This window comes from Monopterus albus, unplaced genomic scaffold (assembly GCF_001952655.1).
Source record: "Monopterus albus unplaced genomic scaffold, M_albus_1.0 scaffold42.1, whole genome shotgun sequence".
Lineage (NCBI taxonomy): Eukaryota > Metazoa > Chordata > Actinopteri > Synbranchiformes > Synbranchidae > Monopterus > Monopterus albus.
The window spans coordinates 2,028,599-2,047,475 of NW_018127922.1; the positions used below are offsets into that span (position 1 = coordinate 2,028,599).

The 18,877-nt window shown below is 42.3% G+C and overlaps 1 protein-coding gene and 1 long non-coding RNA gene across 5 annotated transcripts in view; one reads left to right on the plus strand and one right to left on the minus strand.

The window, feature by feature from the left end:
* LOC109960006 (uncharacterized) overlaps window positions 1–10,552 on the minus strand; it is an 11,663-nt gene extending 1,111 nt beyond the window's left edge. Inside the window, exons 1-3 of one of the 2 annotated variants that reach the window (XR_002274928.1) lie at window positions 10,182–10,552; window positions 9,830–9,908; window positions 9,247–9,376 (exon numbers count right to left, since the gene is read on the minus strand). This is a non-coding gene — a long non-coding RNA (uncharacterized LOC109960006). Of the gene's footprint in view, window positions 1–8,767; window positions 9,377–9,829; window positions 9,909–10,181 lie in introns of those variants that run through there. The other variant, XR_002274927.1, reaches the window with a different exon arrangement.
* On the plus strand, window positions 31–15,628 carry fgf13b (fibroblast growth factor 13b). 3 transcript variants are annotated; one of them, XM_020599815.1, is made up of 5 exons: window positions 31–425; window positions 8,598–8,708; window positions 11,147–11,250; window positions 12,546–12,744; window positions 14,824–15,628. In XM_020599815.1, the coding sequence occupies exons 1-5, from the start codon at window positions 377–379 to the stop codon at window positions 14,961–14,963; spliced, it is 603 nt and encodes a 200-aa protein (XP_020455471.1). In that variant the 5' UTR covers window positions 31–376; the 3' UTR covers window positions 14,964–15,628. The 3 variants fall into 3 exon arrangements, with proteins under 3 accessions (XP_020455471.1, XP_020455470.1, XP_020455472.1); XM_020599814.1 differs by lacking the exon at window positions 31–425 and adding an exon at window positions 7,153–8,096; XM_020599816.1 differs by lacking the exon at window positions 31–425 and adding an exon at window positions 8,105–8,214.
* Window positions 15,629–18,877: the final 3,249 nt, after the last annotated feature.

The following is an 18,877-nucleotide window of genomic DNA, read 5'->3' on the forward strand; positions in this document are numbered from 1 at the left end:
TAATAACATTAATTATAATAATAACCACTTTACACAGTTTCTTAAATCTTCTATAGGCGGTCTAACGGTGTAGAGTTAGTTCACTGCTTGTGCACATTGTGTCCGCTCTCTTTGTCTTAGTGCGCGCGCGTGCGTGATTGGCTCACGTTTGCAGCTCCTGGTGGTATGGTGACATCTGAGGCACAACGGGCTCTGAGTAGGCTGTGTACAGAAGCAGAGGGGACAGAGAGAGGGACTGGGAGAGAGGACAAGCGCTGGGCTGCTACTGCCCAGACTGGGGGGAAACACACCAGAGGAGGATGAAAAAGTAAAACCCTGAACCTGCATCAGCCATCTGAAGTTTGATTTCAATAACCAGAAGCAACAGCAGTGCTCCATGAGCGGAAAAACAAAAGGCAAAGAGGATAAAGACCATGCTGCCAAAGGTGAGTGGTGATGAATCAGAGTCAGATAGAAGGAAGGAAGGAAGGAAGGATGGATGGAACCTCACGCTTTTTTTCCTACATAATGAGAACAAAATAGGGAATATCTGGCAAAGCCATCTGCTACTTTGGTAATCAACCAGCTGTCCACTTATTCCCACTGTCCCTACATTGCAGAATTCAGATCCAATAAACGGGGCTACTTTAAATACTGTTGGACCTAGCTTTCAAAACGTTGGCTCTTAAAATTTTTTTTATAGATTATACTGCTGCAAACCCATTATAAATTACGGTTTGTCTGTGCGGGTCTTGGAGCTTTACAAGTAGGAGGAGCCTCGCAAGGTGTTAATTACAGTGTGTGCAAAAATGAAGCATCCAATATATGTGATCTTGTGTAATAACTAATCAATAAAGAGGTTTTTGATCAGATTTAATTTCAGGAGCGCACACACATATATCCATTCTGTCCTCCCTGGACAGCAATAAAATAGAAGAGCGATACACCACAATGAACTGGGAAACTATGATTGCCATGGAGACAAAAAGGGAGTTGGCTGCAAGCGGGGCGCGATCGTGCATATGAGTGTGTAGCACTGCACTGTGACCTGCAGTCCTTATTTTTTGATACCTGTATAACTTAAATAATAAGATAAGCTCAAAACACAAATATGTTTTTGATTCAAGGTCCTAGAATGAATATAGCCAATTAAATTGCAACACACCGCGAAAAATCGTCAGTCTATTCTGCAAAATACATCAGGTGTGATGATGAAGAATCACCGTAAGGTATTTTATCTTTTCAAACAATGTTTATTTTCTAATAAAATATTAACTGTAGGCTAACTGTGCCCTATTTTGCCTCCTTCTGTCTTCATTGTCGGTCCACGAAATAATTCGAGGTTTCAGTTTACTCAGTAAGAGTTAAATTAGACTGGAGCCACCCTGTCTGAGCTTCTCTCCTTCAGCATCACAGGCTTAAAGCATCCGCTTTCAGACATGTAACTAATATCTTTGGCTTTTTTAAGTCGTTGTGGCCATCAGCAGCAGGATGGACATTTGTCTCCAAATTGAGAGAGATTGTGCGCAATTTACGCACGTGGCATTGCAGAGTAGGTTCATTAATCATTTAAATCCCCCGCTGTGATATTGTAATCCTACTGTAGTCTTATTAATCTAAATGCACTGCAAAAAAGGTCAGCTGCTGCACTGTTTCACAATTTGTACAGTGAAACAAAGCAGTCAGGGGGAAAAGGTCTCACCAAGTTAAAACCACAAGGCTCTTTTTAAGACAGAGCTCTTTTTTACTTTTACAAAGTAAAAAGAGTAAAATAGCCAAGCAGTTAAATGGTGTGCTGCTCTTTAGGGGTGCCATCCTGGCCACTTATGTGGAGGTATTTCTTCTTAAAAACCAGACAAATGCAGTTTGAAAAAACTCCTGATAAAGCACAAATTACACCTGTGCACGTGCCCAGGTAGCCCACGCTTTCTGGTGCGGCTGATTCTTCGCCCCACTGAAGCCACAGCCCACCCTGCAAAAAGCTCGTTTCAGGAAGTGCGCTCTCAAATGCTGAGTAGTACTAAATGCGGTTTGTGCGCCCTCAAACGTTATGACGGGGATTTACCTCCACACAGAGGCTACAATGGGCAACAGCGAGCGCATGAACGAACGCAAAACAGCAGCAGTAAAAAGACTAGCCATGGATGATGCCTCAGTGGGGGCTTTTGAGAGGTAGATAAGTGATGACTACTGGTTTGACCGCAAATGTGACACAAGGCGGGGGGTAATGATATCAGCTTAAAATGAATCGTGCCACTAGTGGTTACTATAGCAACAGAAGGTTCTGCTAGTGGCACAATAAACCTTATGGCGACCTTTACTCATAAAGCACCTTTAAAGAACACAAAAGCAGCACATCAATAAACGGTTATGAAATCGAGCCAATAAACAGAAAGGAGTGAGAGCTATAAGTAGTAAGAGGATAAATCCACTGTGAGGCCAGTCCTTTCAGTGCAATGCAGATCAGTACAACTTAACCATGAAGTGCACCCCCAAACATATCATATAGTAGTCTGAGTAAAGCTGTACATTTAGGTAAGGGCTACTGCACTGCATTACTTTGAGCTAAAGGACCATTTTAGTTTTTATGATCAAAGTAACAACAAACTACATGCATGAAAAATGGAAATAAAGTGACAAAGACATTCAAAATAAAATGCTACTAAGCTAAGACCACATTCATTATATTGAGTGATTCAGTTATTGATGTGTTCATCACATTATTGTCTTCAGTGCACTTTGATTGGTCAGTCGCTACAACAAAATGGCTCCTCAGACTTCTTTGTAAGGACATGAAATAAAAAGTAGGTGGAAGCAGGCAGTGACATGATGGGGTGTCTCAGTATGATAATCAAAATGCATATTGACTCTGTAATGCTATTAAAAAAATTACCTGTGTTTTAGTTGTGACAATCCCTTCAGTCCTGCTAGTAGTGCTAGGTAAAACAGAAGTGTGAAAGAGATGTTACGGAGCTCTCGCTGCAATGAAACCTTTTCCTCAGTGATCCGAAAGTAGTCAAAGTCCAGTTAAAGTTTTGTAAACAGTAGTTACAGTGGTAGTGTGACAGAATGGTAGCCACTGAGCAGGACCATTAGGAAGACAGCACTTTGTATAAGCGGCTGCAAACTGAACATAAGAGTGAAGAAAGATAAATATATTTGCTCCTGTTTGAGTTTTGAATGTCTGCTTCAAGGTGAACCAGGCTACAAACTGTCAGGCTGCAGGTAGTTCATCTGATTTGGTTGTGTTTTTTTTTATTATGTGAAGTGTGTCAGGCTGAGCATCTGGTGATCTAGATGGAGAAGGTAACTTCTGCCTCAGAAATGTAATCTGATGAAATGGTGCCATCTACGGACGACAGTGTGAATCACGGATCGTGTGGGACAGCTGCTATTTTCGACAATTTGAAGATGCAGATGGTTTTTTTGAATGACATTGATTGGATACTGGCTACTTGCCCAGGCTGTTGGCCTGGGGAACCGTGACCACAACATACCTGCTGGCATATTGATTTTTGCTATTTCAAGCCAAGGCTACAGAGCTAATTGGAGAGGCGTTGTGTGTGGTTTTTCAGTTCAGCTGAGGCAAAAAAAAAAAAGAACTGTGAACACAAGCAGACACAGTGACCCAGTCAATACATCCACTTGCACAAATTAAGTTATTTCTTGATCACAGGAAGCCAGTACAATTGAGTGGGCAAAACGACAATAGCATTGTTTCCCTGGGGAGACTGATGTTGTAGCCTCAAGGGGATTTTGAAAATCAGAATAAGCAGCATATTTATTTCAAAGACTCTTTTCCCAGATAACGTTGATGATTCTTTTATCGGCTTTACTTTCGAGCTGCTGAGTGTGCATCACATCACTTACTTCACCAGCTTTTATAGGCTCCTGTACTGCTGTATATGCAACTACAAACAATGCAATCTGTATACTTTGTGTTTCATCTCAGTAATATGGATGTTGTTGTGTCTTAACAGGCTGCATCACCAGAAGTACTGCAAGAGCACAGCAATATAATGGACTGATAGCACAGTTACGGGTGGCGTGTATACAGTCTGTGTGTAATCGAAACTGCCAGCATGTACTGTAATGGTGTGCAGAGAAGAACAGTGCAAAGTCACTAGATGCTCGTTTTTCTGGGAGTTTATCTCTATTTTAAAGGGCATTTTTGGAAGGTCAATCTATTCTACAAGTAGGCCAACAGTAAAGTTGAGTTTGCGTGCATGTCTCACTAGTGTCCCAATTGCACTTCTGTTTCACTGTGATCTCACTCATACACACGGCGTTCGCCCTGGATAGATCCTTGGATTTGGGACCGGCCTGCTGGCTCCCTCCCTCTCTTATTGAGCCAGATCAGCGGGGCCTCGAGATGAATCATTAATGACCGCTTCCAAAGGCTTAATGGCCTCTAATGTCCTGTAATGATCTCCCATCAACGCCAGGTGCGCGGCCTTAATGGATCCAATGCCGTGGAGGATTGTCTGGTTTGAACTTCGGTAATTCCTCCTCTTTTCGTCGAGCAGCGCACATCAGGAAGCGCAAAAAGCCATGAGCACAAGGCTCTGGAGCTTCATGGGCGCAGCATGAGTTTCCCTATCCGTCGATCGACCTCAGGTAGGACCACAGGACACCAACTCGCATTTGGTAATCCTGTCATAAAATTTTTATTAGGAAGCCGCGCGGATAAAACCCAACTAATGTGGTTTGGGATTAAAGTGTTTTAAAACTGGAGTGCACAAAGAACTTAATATTTTAATGATTTATGGATATTAATTTTCGACATTACTTTCTCAAAATATTCAGCTTTCTATGTTATAAAGTCATGTCAAGTGTCATATAAACGCAGTAAGACGTGTTTAACTCGGGTCAAACTTGGAGCGCTGTCCGTGGTGCTGAAGGCAGCGCTGGGCGCGCCCTTCTGCCGGATCTCCCTGCAAAGCACCAAGACACTTTTATCAAATCATCGCTAGGACCTGCGCTTTAACTCAAGTCTAGTAAAACTAAATGTTTTTGTTCAGAAGCCCACTTGATAAATAGTTCATCTTTAACTTTGACTTGTGTGGGTGACCTCCAACCACGAGTTTTTGGTGTTCACAACCCTGACTGTTTTCTTTCTTTCTTTTTTTTTTTAAACAACTTAATGCCCCCAGAGATCCATAATCAAGTCTCAGCACTTTGCACTTGGACTAATACCTTCACTGTCACAACCCAATCTTATATCGTTATAAAAAAAAAATCAAAATAAGTTTTACCAAAATGTCCGAAATAAATCACGTAAAACTTAAATAGCCTATGTGAATTCCGTGGTTCTTCAATGATACTTAAAACGTTGGCTATCACACTTCTCTTTGCTGTAGTGTTTAACTCTACTGCCACATGCTGCTGGGTTCCCATTATCCTGCTCAGACTGAGAATCGCTCACACCAACTCTCTGGGTGTCAGTCGCTTTCCTCTGGCCCATGTTGTTAACTTCCTAAACTATCTGTAGAGGACGCCACAGAACTTCAACAAAACCTTACAGAAGTTTACTTGCTGTTAACCACAGACCAGACTACAGACAACAGCTCAAATGAATCCTTTTACGCTTTTCCCCTGTTTGTTTTTACACAGGTACATGCAACAACCCAACACCTTAAGACTGCTATTATGTTTAAACTTACATTTTCCATTCTAATTTCTTTACACTTTTAAAAAGCTGTTCTTTGTGCTGTCTGGCTGCTTCAGTCTTTAATGGTCTTTAAATTGATTGAGCATTTGATTTACTTGTTTTCTGTAACATTTAATTTTATTATTGTGCTGATTTAATGGAAAGGGTGAGAAGTGGCAGCCCTTAATGTTCGTCAGAGTCACGCTGTGTCTGGTTTACCCTGCAGCTTGTATGGTTACATGATATTTCGTTAGCTTGATTGTGTGGCTGGCTGTTGCTTTTAGTGTCACGTGATGTGGGTTTAAAAGCAGGGACCTCATAAATGAAAGATGAAGGCTTTCAGTCAATTCATTACATTGGTTATACATGTTTGCATTCATATTTTAATGTTTTAGATCATAGCTTGGCTAGGAAATCTTTTACAGCTCAAGTTTCAGGGTATAGCATGCAAGTCAAACTGTACAGTAACATTTAAACTATACATGTCTGTACATTTATAAAGGTCTTACCTAATGAGAAGGCGATAGATGTAGCTGCACCTCCTTTAGTCAAGGACACTCCACTTCACTGACCAGGTCTTGACCTCAGTTTCTGTGCAGTCCATCACTTTGTCCTCCACTCACTGGCTTGTTCTCACAAAGCCTGTCTCATCATCAGTCATTAATTCACCACTCAACTTTCCCTCCTGCAATCACTTTGCACGACCTTTTCCAGTAGAAAACACACTGCCTCCTGTTCGGGTGCCACGACCTCAGTTTCTTCTACAGCCTCATCTTCCTCCATACTAACTGGAATTGCAGTTGCCATGCGCTGTTGCAGCTGTTTTTGGCGCCGACATCTGTGCATCTGTTTCCCTGTGGGGGCTGCGTGTGGCCAGACAACACGTATGAAGGGGCTGACTGCTGCTGTATGTGTGCCTCTGCTCTGGTGCTAATAGGAAATGAACTTCTAGAAAACAACTCCAGACTGTCTCCATTATTCACCTCCTTGCACACTGCAGCCTTTCAGTAGCAGTGAACCTCTGCACCAAAATAAGAGGATCGCGAGTCCCTCCTTTCTCCCTCTCTCACTGTCACACAGTCACCAGGTGCCTCTCTGCTCCAGCAGACGTCCTTCACCTGCTTTACCTTCCTCTATTTCCCTGTGAAATATTCCCTTCCTTTTCCAAGGCTTGCTCCCCGCCCACACACAAACAGTATAGCACACTATGTCTCTTATTCCTTTGCCTATCTTGATTTTATTCCCATTTATTCCATTCATCACTATTTCCAAGCCATTTGTATGTTAAGTATTTGGTCAAGCTTCTGCCTCTTTTTGCTCTCTCTGTCTCACACACGCACAATATCATTGTCTCCCCCCCACCCCTTTTCCAACATTCCCCCTCATTCATTCACCTGTCTCCTTTTGCTATCATTTCGTTTTTGTAAGCACTCCCCCATATTACACCCCACCCCCACCCCTGAAGCTCAGTCTACCTGCCTATCACACATCAGTATCCAGTGTAACATGTAAATATCATGCCACGTGGGGTTCAGAGCTACAGGTGCCTGACGAGAATGCTGTCCAAACACCCTTCATCCTAACCCTACCAGATCCCCCTCCTCCCCATACACAGACAACCCCCACTCCCCCGGTCTTCCTCTGGGCGGGCAGGGCTGCAGCAGTTCTACGAACGGCACGGCTGCATCATGAACACTTTCCCACTGAACCAGCCCCGTGGTGTTTCATTGACAAACATTCCGGTTGCTGCATTTCTGTCACCAACAGCGTCGAGCAGCGGTGCATCGCCGGGGGAGCGGTGCAGAGCAGCAGCACCAGAAGAAGCAGCAGCTGCAGTGATCATCAAAAACAAGCCCCGGTGTCGTTCGCACCAGCTTACACGCTGTTGATTTGCCACTTGGACCCGGTCCGTCTTCCTGTACGCTCTCTCGGGACAGCCAAGATTCACCTGAGAAGTGTGTGTGGGGTGTCAGACAGCTTTTGCAACCCAGACCCATTGGGGTATGTGAGGCAGCATCATTAACGCTCATCCACTGGTACGTTGCCGGATCTGCCTGACGGCTTCATGAAGCGCCCGGACGCACAGATGGAGGATTCGGGACGCTTTTTACAATCACGGATATCTACGAGGCTGCAACGGACGATGTGTGATGCGAACTAGGCTGTGGGTGGTATAGACCCCGTCCCAGCACACCCCGACCGCCTTATTTGCGAACCCTCCCTCAAACCGGGACGCACAGCCTTGGTGCACTCCACCGGGGGAATATGTCCCGGGCAGCGGCTATCGCCAGCTCCCTGATCCGCCAGAAGCGGCAGGCAAGGGAGCGGGAGAAGGCGAACGCTTGTCGCGGAAGCAGCAGCCCGAGCAACAGCAAAGGCACAAACGAGAAGCCGAGCAAGCTGAACGTGTTTTCGCGTGTCAAACTGTTTGGTTCGAGGAAGAAACGGAAAAGAAAGCGACCACCAGGTCTGAGGTTGGGGGGGAGGAACGTCTGAGAGCCATGGGCTGCACTACCACCTCAACCCTCACCATCATCATCACCTTCACCACCAGACAACACCATTTTCTCTCATCACTAATGCTGGTGCCTCTCACTTGCTCATTTGTCACCTGCTAGTTTCCTTCTGATAGCGGCTCAGGAACTAATCCTGTTGCGTTACATCACATGCAAATAACTTTGTATTTGTTTTAGCAGCAAGTGTCTGTGATAACTGCCGGAGATCTCAGGAAAACAAGATAGGAATTTAAGTTTGAGCTACTCCTACCATCACATTTCATCTGTCGATTATTCTTCGACTTTTATGTGCGCCACTGTGTAGGCTACAGGAATCAGGGACTGGAAATATAAACAGCTTCTCCACCTCTGACACTTCCGCCTTCCTAGAGACAGCTGGATTAGATACATGATACCACAGGGGGTCATAAGGAATGAATGCCGTTAATGTGTCTCCTCTCCTCTCCTCACAGAGCCCCAGTTAAAGGGCATTGTGACCAGGCTTTCCAGTCGCCAGGGCTTCCAGCTGCAGATGCAGCCTGATGGCACCATTGACGGAACCAAGGATGAAGACAGCACCTACGGTAGGACTAACTTGTCTGAACGTACAAAAATGGCCATTTAAATATTTCCATGTATTTTATTTGGCTTCTTTCAAAAGTCAACTTGCACTGCAACTAAAAGTTATATCCATTATCAATTAATCTGGCACGTTTCTTTCTTGATTCATTAATTCTTTCTTTGGCTAAAATGTCAGAAAACTGTTAGAAATGCTCATATTTATATTCCAGAGTCCAAGGTTTTGTTTTGTTTTCCCCCCAGAGTCCAAGGTGAAATCCTGAGTTTGCTTTTTCATTTGGCCCAGAGTCTAAATGCTATCAGCTAATTATCATACAGTACATAAATATGAATCTCCCTCTGCAACATGGGAAATATTCATTTAATTAGTCACACGGTGCATGTCAGCCTGTCTGTGTTAAAACAGTTTCTAGGTAAAAGGAATCATTAAATATGCAATGTTCAAACCCCACATAATGAAAGATACAGGGCTGACCTGAACCAGCAAACAAACGCCTGCTTTATCTCAGTCTCCCTTTCTCAGACACACAAACACTCACATACCACAATGTGTGATTGATATGGCTAATTCAATTCTGTTGTTGTGGTTCAGACGGCAATCACTCTTTCTCATGCACAGTTGGTGTTGCCAGCATCACACATTAATCTCTGCTGCTTCTCAGGCCACCAGCTGCTGTGTACAAAGAGGAAGTGTGTTCTTCAAATAGATCATTACTTTGTACATCATGTAAACACGTACAAACATGCAATCAGTTGCCGACGGTTTGAATATATAATCCTTGTAATCCATGCTTCCGTATAAACACAGCAATTTCTATTAAAAAAAAACGGTTGGCTAATTGAGACATAATTGATTAAACAGTGCCCTAGTCATTATGTCGCTGCTCCAGAGCTTTGGCTGTAAAAACATGCATAACTTTTGTGCTTGCCACCAGGGGAAACAACTGCACATATGATAGAAAGGTTTTGACTACAATAAAAAGATGTATCTGATGTAGCTTTAAATACAGTGTGGAAAAAGCATTATGCCCACAGCTGGATTTACTCAGTTACAACTCTCTAAGCAGCATCTTCTTATTGTACAGGTGTTAAAGTCTACATGAGAGAAGGGTAATTAGACAGTTACCTTCCATTTGGACTTCATTGTGCCCTGGGCTTCTCCTCTCAGACTCCTCTGCGCGTTTTTCGGAGGACAAACATTTCACCTATATAATATATCAATCACAAGAATGTGAAAGACCGTGGTATTTTTACAAACTAGGCTATATGTGGATATATGCTGGGATTTTGTCGATAATCATAAACAGGCGACCTTTTCCAAAAATGTGTCAATAGGATATGGAAACATCATATTTATAAAACAGGTTTTATTTATTGACTTAGAGCTGAAGCATTAAAGTGAAAAGTACACAAACACTGAAATCGATTTTGCAGAACGATTCTGCTAAAGTTTGCCGAGCGCGTTTGCGTGCTGGTACCTTGGCTGGTTTAGTCCTGTCGTGCACGGCTCCTGAAGCTTTTCATTTGTTTCATATTCCGTGCGGTGTTTAGTTTGCAGATGCTGCCGAGTTATCTTTAACAGTAGTCGATTTCCGACATAGTTTTTCAGTCCGTCATTTGAACAACATCCGTCTACTCAAAGCCAAAATGCCTCCATGCGAGTGCGGGTGAGATGCGTCTAGTGACGGCATAAATTGCGACTTTGGCGGTGTCTGAGTTTTGTCTCCTGACACAGGTTGTTCACTCATTATTAACTTTGCTAATACATTTCCCGACAGCAGCGTTAGCTTAACCTGTGGTGCGGCGGTGCAGTACGTGGTCACGTAGGCTGTGCACGCGCCATAACTTATCATACCTGATGCAGTGAACGTGTGGCCTCGGTACAAGGTGTTGTTGATTGTTTGGATGACGTCAGCTCGCACGTCGTTTAAACAGCCATCAGTATATTATCGTAGGCTATAAGTTATATATGGTACGTCCCTAGAACAAAGACATTTCTATTAATAGACTAAACAATGAATCTATTAATAAAAAAGGTGACAGATTAATTGATAATGAAAACAAATAAAAATATGACTAGTTTCATTTGTGATATGATAGAAATATTTGTAAATGTGCCTTCTCTGTTGAAACTTGTCTTTGCCCTTAACAAACCTGCTTGCTTTGCTGCATACCTTCTGATAAATCTTATCTTTTCCATCCCATGTTTAATACTGGGCACTAAATCATCAGTGTAATTCAGCGGCTGTAACGCCTGACTGACCTTGCAAAATAGCTTCTCTGTGGCAAAATGGAGGTGTCAACACACCAGATGCTACATTGATACTGATGAGCTTTTTTTCTCTCTCTGCTTTCCTCTGTGCACTGTGCAAGTGTTCATTTTGTTTGCTGTGTGGGTGTGTGTGTTTAATGTGGGTATATTTCTCTGTGTGTGCATATATAGCTGTGTTCAACCTGATCCCAGTGGGGCTTCGTGTGGTGGCCATCCAGGGCGTCCAGACCAAACTCTACCTGGCAATGAACAACGAAGGCTTTCTCTACACCTCTGTAGGTCACCCCACTCCTACACACAGCATCATCATCACCATCACTGTCATCATTATTACAGGTCATTAGGGACTAAAATGGCTTCTTTGGCTTGGGTTGAGCAATGAAACAGCAACTGTAAGTGTGAACACCTTCATTATCATCCTATCATTGAATCAGTCTTTTAACTACAGTGCTGCCCCGTGAAACAGCTGTCACTGGTGTCTAAGCCTCCTTTATCTGTTGTCCACTGATATTGTGGCTCCTCACGATTGATTTCACATCATCCTCCAGCTTCCGTTTGTTTGCCTCCCTTCAGCGGTTCTTTCACAGGAAGAATACTTTGTGTCCATTTACGCAAGTCTCCTGAAATTTGTTTTCATTCCTTCCCAATATAACATACACATACATCCACTGGTCAGAAGGCAGTGTTGGCTGCAATGCTGTGCATTAAAAGCTTTGCATTAGCTCTTGAGCAGTGATGGTGGGTGGTGTGCAATAACAAAACAGAATCAACAAAAATAACATGTACTTACAGCAATAATAAAAAACAAGGCTGCGAGACCGCCTGATGGAAAGTAACAAAGAGGAAATAGAAAAACCGCGCACACCGCGATGTAATTACAGCCATGCTGCTATGCCTGTGCATGCACGTATACCACCACCGTATCTGGCCCATCAGGTCTGGTCCTGGAAGCTGTGGGTTGTCTTTGCTTCAGTCATAACATTGATATCACTTATTTCATCTCCTCACCTGATATTAAATGTGAAATAGAAAATATTTATAAATTTATACACACAATCCACATTTTGTCATTTGCTCTTATTGAATATCTCGGAAAATCGTATGTACACAAAACTTAATTAAAATTCATACAATATAAATGGATGACAGAGAGGAAAAAAAAAAGCTTATTTCTGTCTTTTTCTGTTTCCCCCGGCAACGTGGACACTATCGCTGTCTCTCAGTGGACTGGTTGGTATTCAAGGGAGTAGCCGGTTGCTATGGAGATGCAGGAATAAGGAAATGCAAATGTCAGCTGTCCTAAGTTGGTGCAGTTTGTTCTCAGAGACTACAGCCTGGCCAAGATAATGATTCCAGGAGCGGGCCATGTGATGGATGAATACACTGATGGCACTATGGAGGAATGACTAAACACTTAAATGTTGCCGTTACAAAATTATTCCTTCTGTGACTCGACTCCTTCTCTGCAGCTAACCCCCCAAACTCTCCATGTCTGCTTAATCATGTACCTAATCATAATGTCTGCTTTCTTTTCATTTTTGTTTTAATATCTGTCACATGTCCCCCTCAGGAACATTTTACTCCAGAGTGCAAGTTCAAGGAGTCAGTATTTGAGAACTACTACGTCACCTACTCCTCCATGTTGTACCGCCAGCAGGCCTCTGGCCGGGCCTGGTACCTGGGCCTCAACAAGGAGGGCGGAATCATGAAGGGAAACCATGTCAAGAAAAACAAGGCCGCTGCACACTTCATACCGAAACCACTGAAAGGTAGGACTAAAGTTAAAGTTAGACTGAAGTGGACTATTTGTCTGAATATTCCAAAACATTAACAACTTTAAACATGTATTTAAATTGCCCGAAAAGAACACTGTATAGGATCAAAATAGATGTTTTATGTGGGTACAGAGCTAGACCTTTTCATGGTGGTGAGTGCATTCCTTCATGTTTTTGAGAATGTATTACTCAAAGCTCAGGCTATTGTCTGAAAAGAATCCCAGAAACATATGGAGAATGTCCAACTTGGAGCAGCAGCTTACAGTCCTCCACCCACTCATTCTCAGTTTCCTGAATGCATCCTTTAAAGGCTGATATAACTCATTGTATTGCAGAGAAACCCGGCTTAGATAGGATCAGTATAGAGCCACAGACAGAGATGAAATCACATTTTAAAGCCTTGGTGTAAAAGCAATAAAGTAACAATTAAAATGTAAAAGTACAGTGTAAATCTACACTATAATCAATATTTCTTCATTAACAGTAGCTCATATGACTATTTGTATGTGAAGGGATTTGCTTGTATTGATGAACACACAAACGGTTATCACCTGACTCTGCTGTTCCCCTCAGCTTTACAGAGCATTTTAGTGTATCGATTCAGTAACACCACTCCCAGCCACCGTAGGCAGCGGTTTTCAGTGAAAAAGCTCTAAATACCCAGTGCACAGCACCAACCTGCAGACACACAAACAAGCAACTAGCTGGTGAACATAGTGGAGCATTTAGCTACTTAAGAGCCAGATATTTCCCTCAGGAATTAGCAGAGGGCAAAACAAAGATAAAAGGAGAGTGGCTATTGGACGTAGATTATCGAAGGGGACAAACATGGCTTCAGATGAATGTTAATGTTGTATGTGCTGGGTGCGTCAATAGCCAACCAATGATAGCTCAGTATTGTGTTACACTTTGTTTCCTTTTCATCCTAGTGGCCATAACACTCAGTTGATACTTTCTTGAAACTATGATTAGTTTATCATTGTTTTATTTTCTTGCTCAAAAATGGTTAGAAATCATCATTTATTATTTATGGAGCATTATATTACATCTTCAAATTTAGCTTTGTAGGACTGTCCCCTCTGATTGTATATTCAGGACTTAAACCTAGAATTAATTAAGTCAAAGTCAATTTTATTTGTATAGCACATTTAAAATCCACAGTAGTTTGCCAACGTACTTTACATACAATAAAAAAGTATTTATAAAACGCACAACCATATAACATAATTACAGGCAGTAAAATAAGAGTGTGTCTCAGAGTGAATTAAAAGTGAGAGAATAAAAGTGAGTTTTGAGTTTGCCTTCAAAAGCAAGGAGAGTAGGTCTGTCTATAGCTAAGTTATTCCACAGTCTAGGGACCACAACTGAAAAAGCTTTTCTCTCATTTTTAACCTGGACTTTGGAACTACTAAGATCATTTGGTTCCTACACCTAATGGGAGCATACAGATGCAAGCGTTCCTGGACACAGGGAGAGGCTGAGCCATTAAGGGCTCTATACTGTAAGTTGTGTATACTAATTTGAAATGAATCCCTAACCACAGCGGGAGCCAGTGAAGAGAAGCAAAAATCGGTGGGATGTGCTCACGCTTGCATTTTCCTGTCAACAAGCATCAACAATTAGATTGCTGACATACTGTGGTTATACACTGATCAGCCACAACATTAAGACCACCTGCCCTAATACCGTGTACACAGGAATCAGTGCGGCAGCTGGCTGGCCCGCAGCTCACTGCGAATCTGGGAATCCATCTGCTTCTATAGTCCTACTGACAGGAAGAGCACGAATGTGTCAACCATTGAGTGAAAAACGTGTAAAAGGAGTGAAAACTGTGTTTGTGAAGACAAGTTAGAGAGAATTGTTTAGGCAAATTCAGCAGCCTCCCCACTCCAGGTGTGCTATCACCACTATAACCGCTGAAAGTTTTTTTTCTTTTCTTTTCTCGTTTTCACCTGTTCTAACAAAGGTTCAAACCAAATGGAATCCTTTGATAAGTACAAATTGAATATATGGTAGCTCAACCTCATCATCAGGGCTGTGCATGATTATTGTCATGTGTGTGTGTTTGTGCAGTGGCCATGTACAGGGAGCCCTCCCTCCATGACCTGACAGAGCTCTCACGGTCAGGCAGTGGCACACCGACAAAGAGTCGCAGCGCTTCGGCCTTACTCAACGGCGGAGGGAAGACACCCAGCAACAATGACTTATCCTAGCCTCTCACCTCTCTCTCTCTCTCTCTCTCTCTCTCTCAGACATACATACACACACACAGAGGTGTACAAGCACACGCACATACATACACGCACGTACACGCACAGATCTCAGGCTGACATGCCTACACATCAGACTGGTGAGGAGGTAGGAGGAGAAAAGGAAGGAGGACAAGAATGTGTTCTTCCACTTAACGGAGCCCACTGTGACTGACTGTGATGTAAATAAATCAAGGACAATCAATCTGTCTGGCTCTGCTGCTCTGGTCTGCAGAGAGAGGACCTGTGAATCTCTTCCCTCGACTACTCATATCACACCCAGAGAAGAAGGAGGGAGAGAAAGACAAGAGGGACTGAGAGTCAGTCAGTCGCACAGTCATATAAACAGACTGTTACAGAGAACCAAAGAGTCCAAGTATTAACTAACTACAGTATGTTATTGCTATGAAAAGGCGAGTGGCAAGAAAGTTCCAGAGCAACAAAGAAAGGAAGAGGGTCTTAATCTATTCTACCGTACATTATGTTTACACAGAGCTCATGGGGTTGTCATATTTTTAAAGATGACGAACGTATTCCTTGTACACTTATAATGACTGATCATTTGTTTGCATGCAGGTGCGCCTGTGTGTATGTGTGTGTGTGAGTGGTCATGCTGTGCTTGCAGTAGGTGTGTCGTGTGTGAATGTGTGCGCACGCATGTGAATTGGTGGTGGTGGTGGTGGTGGGGTGGGGTGGGGGATTTTACTTTTTTAAGATGTTATATATCAGACAAACCTCCTGAGGGCTTTAGCAGGTTAAAATAAGGTTTACTGTATATGCTTCCATGCTTACTTCTTACAAGCAATGCTGTTGTTTATTTTTCTGTTTGTTGTTGTTGCCTCTCGCTGTTTGTTTGTTGTTGCATGGAAGCTTGTGGACCTCTGCTCAGTAGCAGCATGCCGAAGGTCCTGTTTTTTTCTGGTTGTACAGTCATGGCCAAAACTATTGTCACCCCTGTATTTCTGTCAGATAATGCACCACTTCTCCCAGAAGATTGTTGCATTCACAAACTGTCTGGTATTCTCATGTTTATTTATTTTGTTTGCACTGGAACAAAACAAAAAGGCAGAGAAAACAAGCCAGATCTGATCCATTCCACACAGAACTCCAAAAATGGACTGGAGAGAATTACTGACACCTTCAACTTAATATTTGGTAGCACAGCCTTTGGACGAAATAACTGAAATCAATCGCTTCTTGTAACCATCAGCGAGTTTCGTCCACCTCTGCTGGAATTTTGGACCACTCTTCTTTTGCCATCTGCTCCAGGTCTCACATATTTGAAGGCTTCCTTCTCCCAACTGCTGTTTTGAGATCTCTCCACAGGTGCTCTACGGGATTTAGATCTGGACTCATTGCTGCCCACTCCACAACTCTCTAGTGCATTGTCAGAAACCATTTCTGGTGCTTTTTGAAGTCTGATTTGGGTCATTGCCTGTTGTAAGACCCATGACCTCTAACAGAGACTCAACTTTTTGACACTGGGCCCTACGTTGCTCCCCAGAATTCGTTGATAGTCTTCAGGTTTCATAATGCCACACACACAGTCAAGATATCCAGTGCCTGAAGCAGCAGACCAACCCCAAAACCTTAGTGAACCTCCACCATGTTCTCTTCTTTGAAGGCCTTCATTGTTTTTTGAACACAGTAGAATCATGTGTTCTAGCAAAACGCTCGATTTTAGTTTCACCTGTCCACAGGACATTCTCCCAGAATGACTGTGGCTTCCTCAGGTAAGTTTTTGCAAACTCCAGTCTGACTTCTTTGTTTTTGTGTCAGCAGCGGGGTCCCCTGGGTCTCCTACTATAGCATCCCTTGTCATGCAAATGGCGACAGATACCGCGAGCTGACACTGTTGCACCCTGTGCCTGCAGGTCAACTTGAATTTGTTTGGAAGTTGATCGAGGTTCTCTATCCACCATTCAAACAATCCGTTGCAATCTGTCATCTGTTTTTCTCTTTCATCCACATCCAAGCAGATTAGCTACTGTATGTTTAGCACAGTGGACACAGGAACAACAAGATCTCTGGAGATGGATTTGTAGCCTTGAGATTGTCCAGGCTCTTCCACTATTGTGCTTCTCAAATCCTCAGACAATTTTTTGCTCTTCTTTCTTCATGTCCACTGTGGTCCACACGACACAAAAGTCAAGTCACCTGTTGATCGCTACAGGTGAGCTTGAAATACAATTATTTCTGATGATTTTGAAAACGTGTCAATAATTCTGTGAAATCAATTTTGTATGGATTGTATCAGGGCGTTTGGCATTTTTTCTTTGTTTTTGTGTTATTCCAAAATAAACAAATAACAAAAAACATGAGAATACCAAAGAATTTGTGATTGCAACAATTTTCTGGGAGAGGTGGTGCATTATCTGACTAGAAATTCAGGGGTGCCATGACTGTAAGTGTTCCAGACCACAAGAGAACACTAGTGAGCCAATAGTGTCATACCACAACACTAGTGAACCAATGTGAGGGTGTTAGAACACTACTGGACCAATAGTATTACACCAGAACATGAGAGGACCAATGGTGTTGGACCAGAACTTTGGTGAACCATTAGGAGCACAGATTAATTTGATATCTTGGTTCCTGTCGTGGACAAACTAGAAATGCACTAAATAAACTCTTTGTAAAGAAGTGAAATGACTGTCTTGTCCTACTGTGTTCAAGTTTTTTCCCACCTGGGTTTATATCATATTGAAATGCTTTGAGTATTAGAAAGTAAAGTACAAAGTAAAGATAAAGTAAAAACAACAACAACACAAACAAGCAACAAAAAACAAGCTTTAAAGGGTAAGTTCACCCAAATTGCCCAAAACAATCAAGCAAGCAAACAAACAAACAAAAAAACAATTCTATACTTAATATCTCTAGTGGTATACAGATAATCTAATTTTAGTTTTGAGATACAGATAAATGGCGTATGATTTTCTTCATTTTAGGTTTTGCTGTGTTTTTTTAAATGTAATTTTGCACTATAAATGAAAGTAATTTATCTAACTTGTATAGAGAAGAGAGAGAAATCTCAGAAAAATATGGAATCCAGTGAAAACAAAACAAATATGTTTGCTCATACTGTGTACACCATTATGGGGATAGATGAGAAACAGTGCATTTCTGGCCTCTGGTGTTTTCTATCAGATTCTAAAGGCAAAACACCATTAACATGAGGAATCAGTGGCCTGAGGGGCAAAGCGCTCAAAAGATAAACAGAATGATGCAACAGAACTTGTGAGCTTTGTATTAAATTAGTGTGGTTAGATCACAAGTTAGAAGCAGCATGTAGGCTGGAAACACAAACTTAGTCTACATAATATAAACGGTTGACTTCTGGATGTGCTGTTTGCTCTCACAATAGACTACACAGAAGAAATGTGGAAGCTGCTCACAGCCAGAAAAAGATTCAGCTGAGTGGCAACAGCGACGAGACAGGTAGGAACACCTCAGAAAACAAACAATTACTATCACAACCAGTATGGTGATATCTTGCACACTTATCTGGAAAAGTACTTTTTCTGAACACAGCCACCAGATGGCGATTCAGAGTTGTGATGGTGCAGTTTGCTGGATGTAAATGTCAACATTTAAACCAATAAACACAATTAAAGAGTCAAGCAGACAGAAGTTTTTTGAAAAAAATTCACCATTTAATCCCATTTATGTGTGTTTGTTCATATCTTAGGGAAGGTGGACACAGACATTTATCCTCATATGATTCTGCTTTGAGGGGTGTAATGGTTCATTTCCAATACATTTGTGTAATCACAAATACAACAAGATAAAGTGCAAAAGGAAAATATGAAAAAAAAAATACATATAGTAGTTAAAAACCAATAGTTTCACGTTGCAACAAAAACATGTACTCATTGGTT

Excerpts from the sequence above, each read along its gene's own strand:
- fgf13b (XM_020599814.1), top strand. The coding sequence starts at position 7,895 with ATGTCCCGGGCAGCGGCTATCGCCAGCTCCCTGATCCGCCAGAAGCGG. Across the intron at positions 8,709-11,146 it reads GGATGAAGACAGCACCTACG|CTGTGTTCAACCTGATCCCA; the intron begins GTAGGACTAACT and ends GTGCATATATAG. Across the intron at positions 11,251-12,545 it reads AAGGCTTTCTCTACACCTCT|GAACATTTTACTCCAGAGTG; the intron begins GTAGGTCACCCC and ends TGTCCCCCTCAG.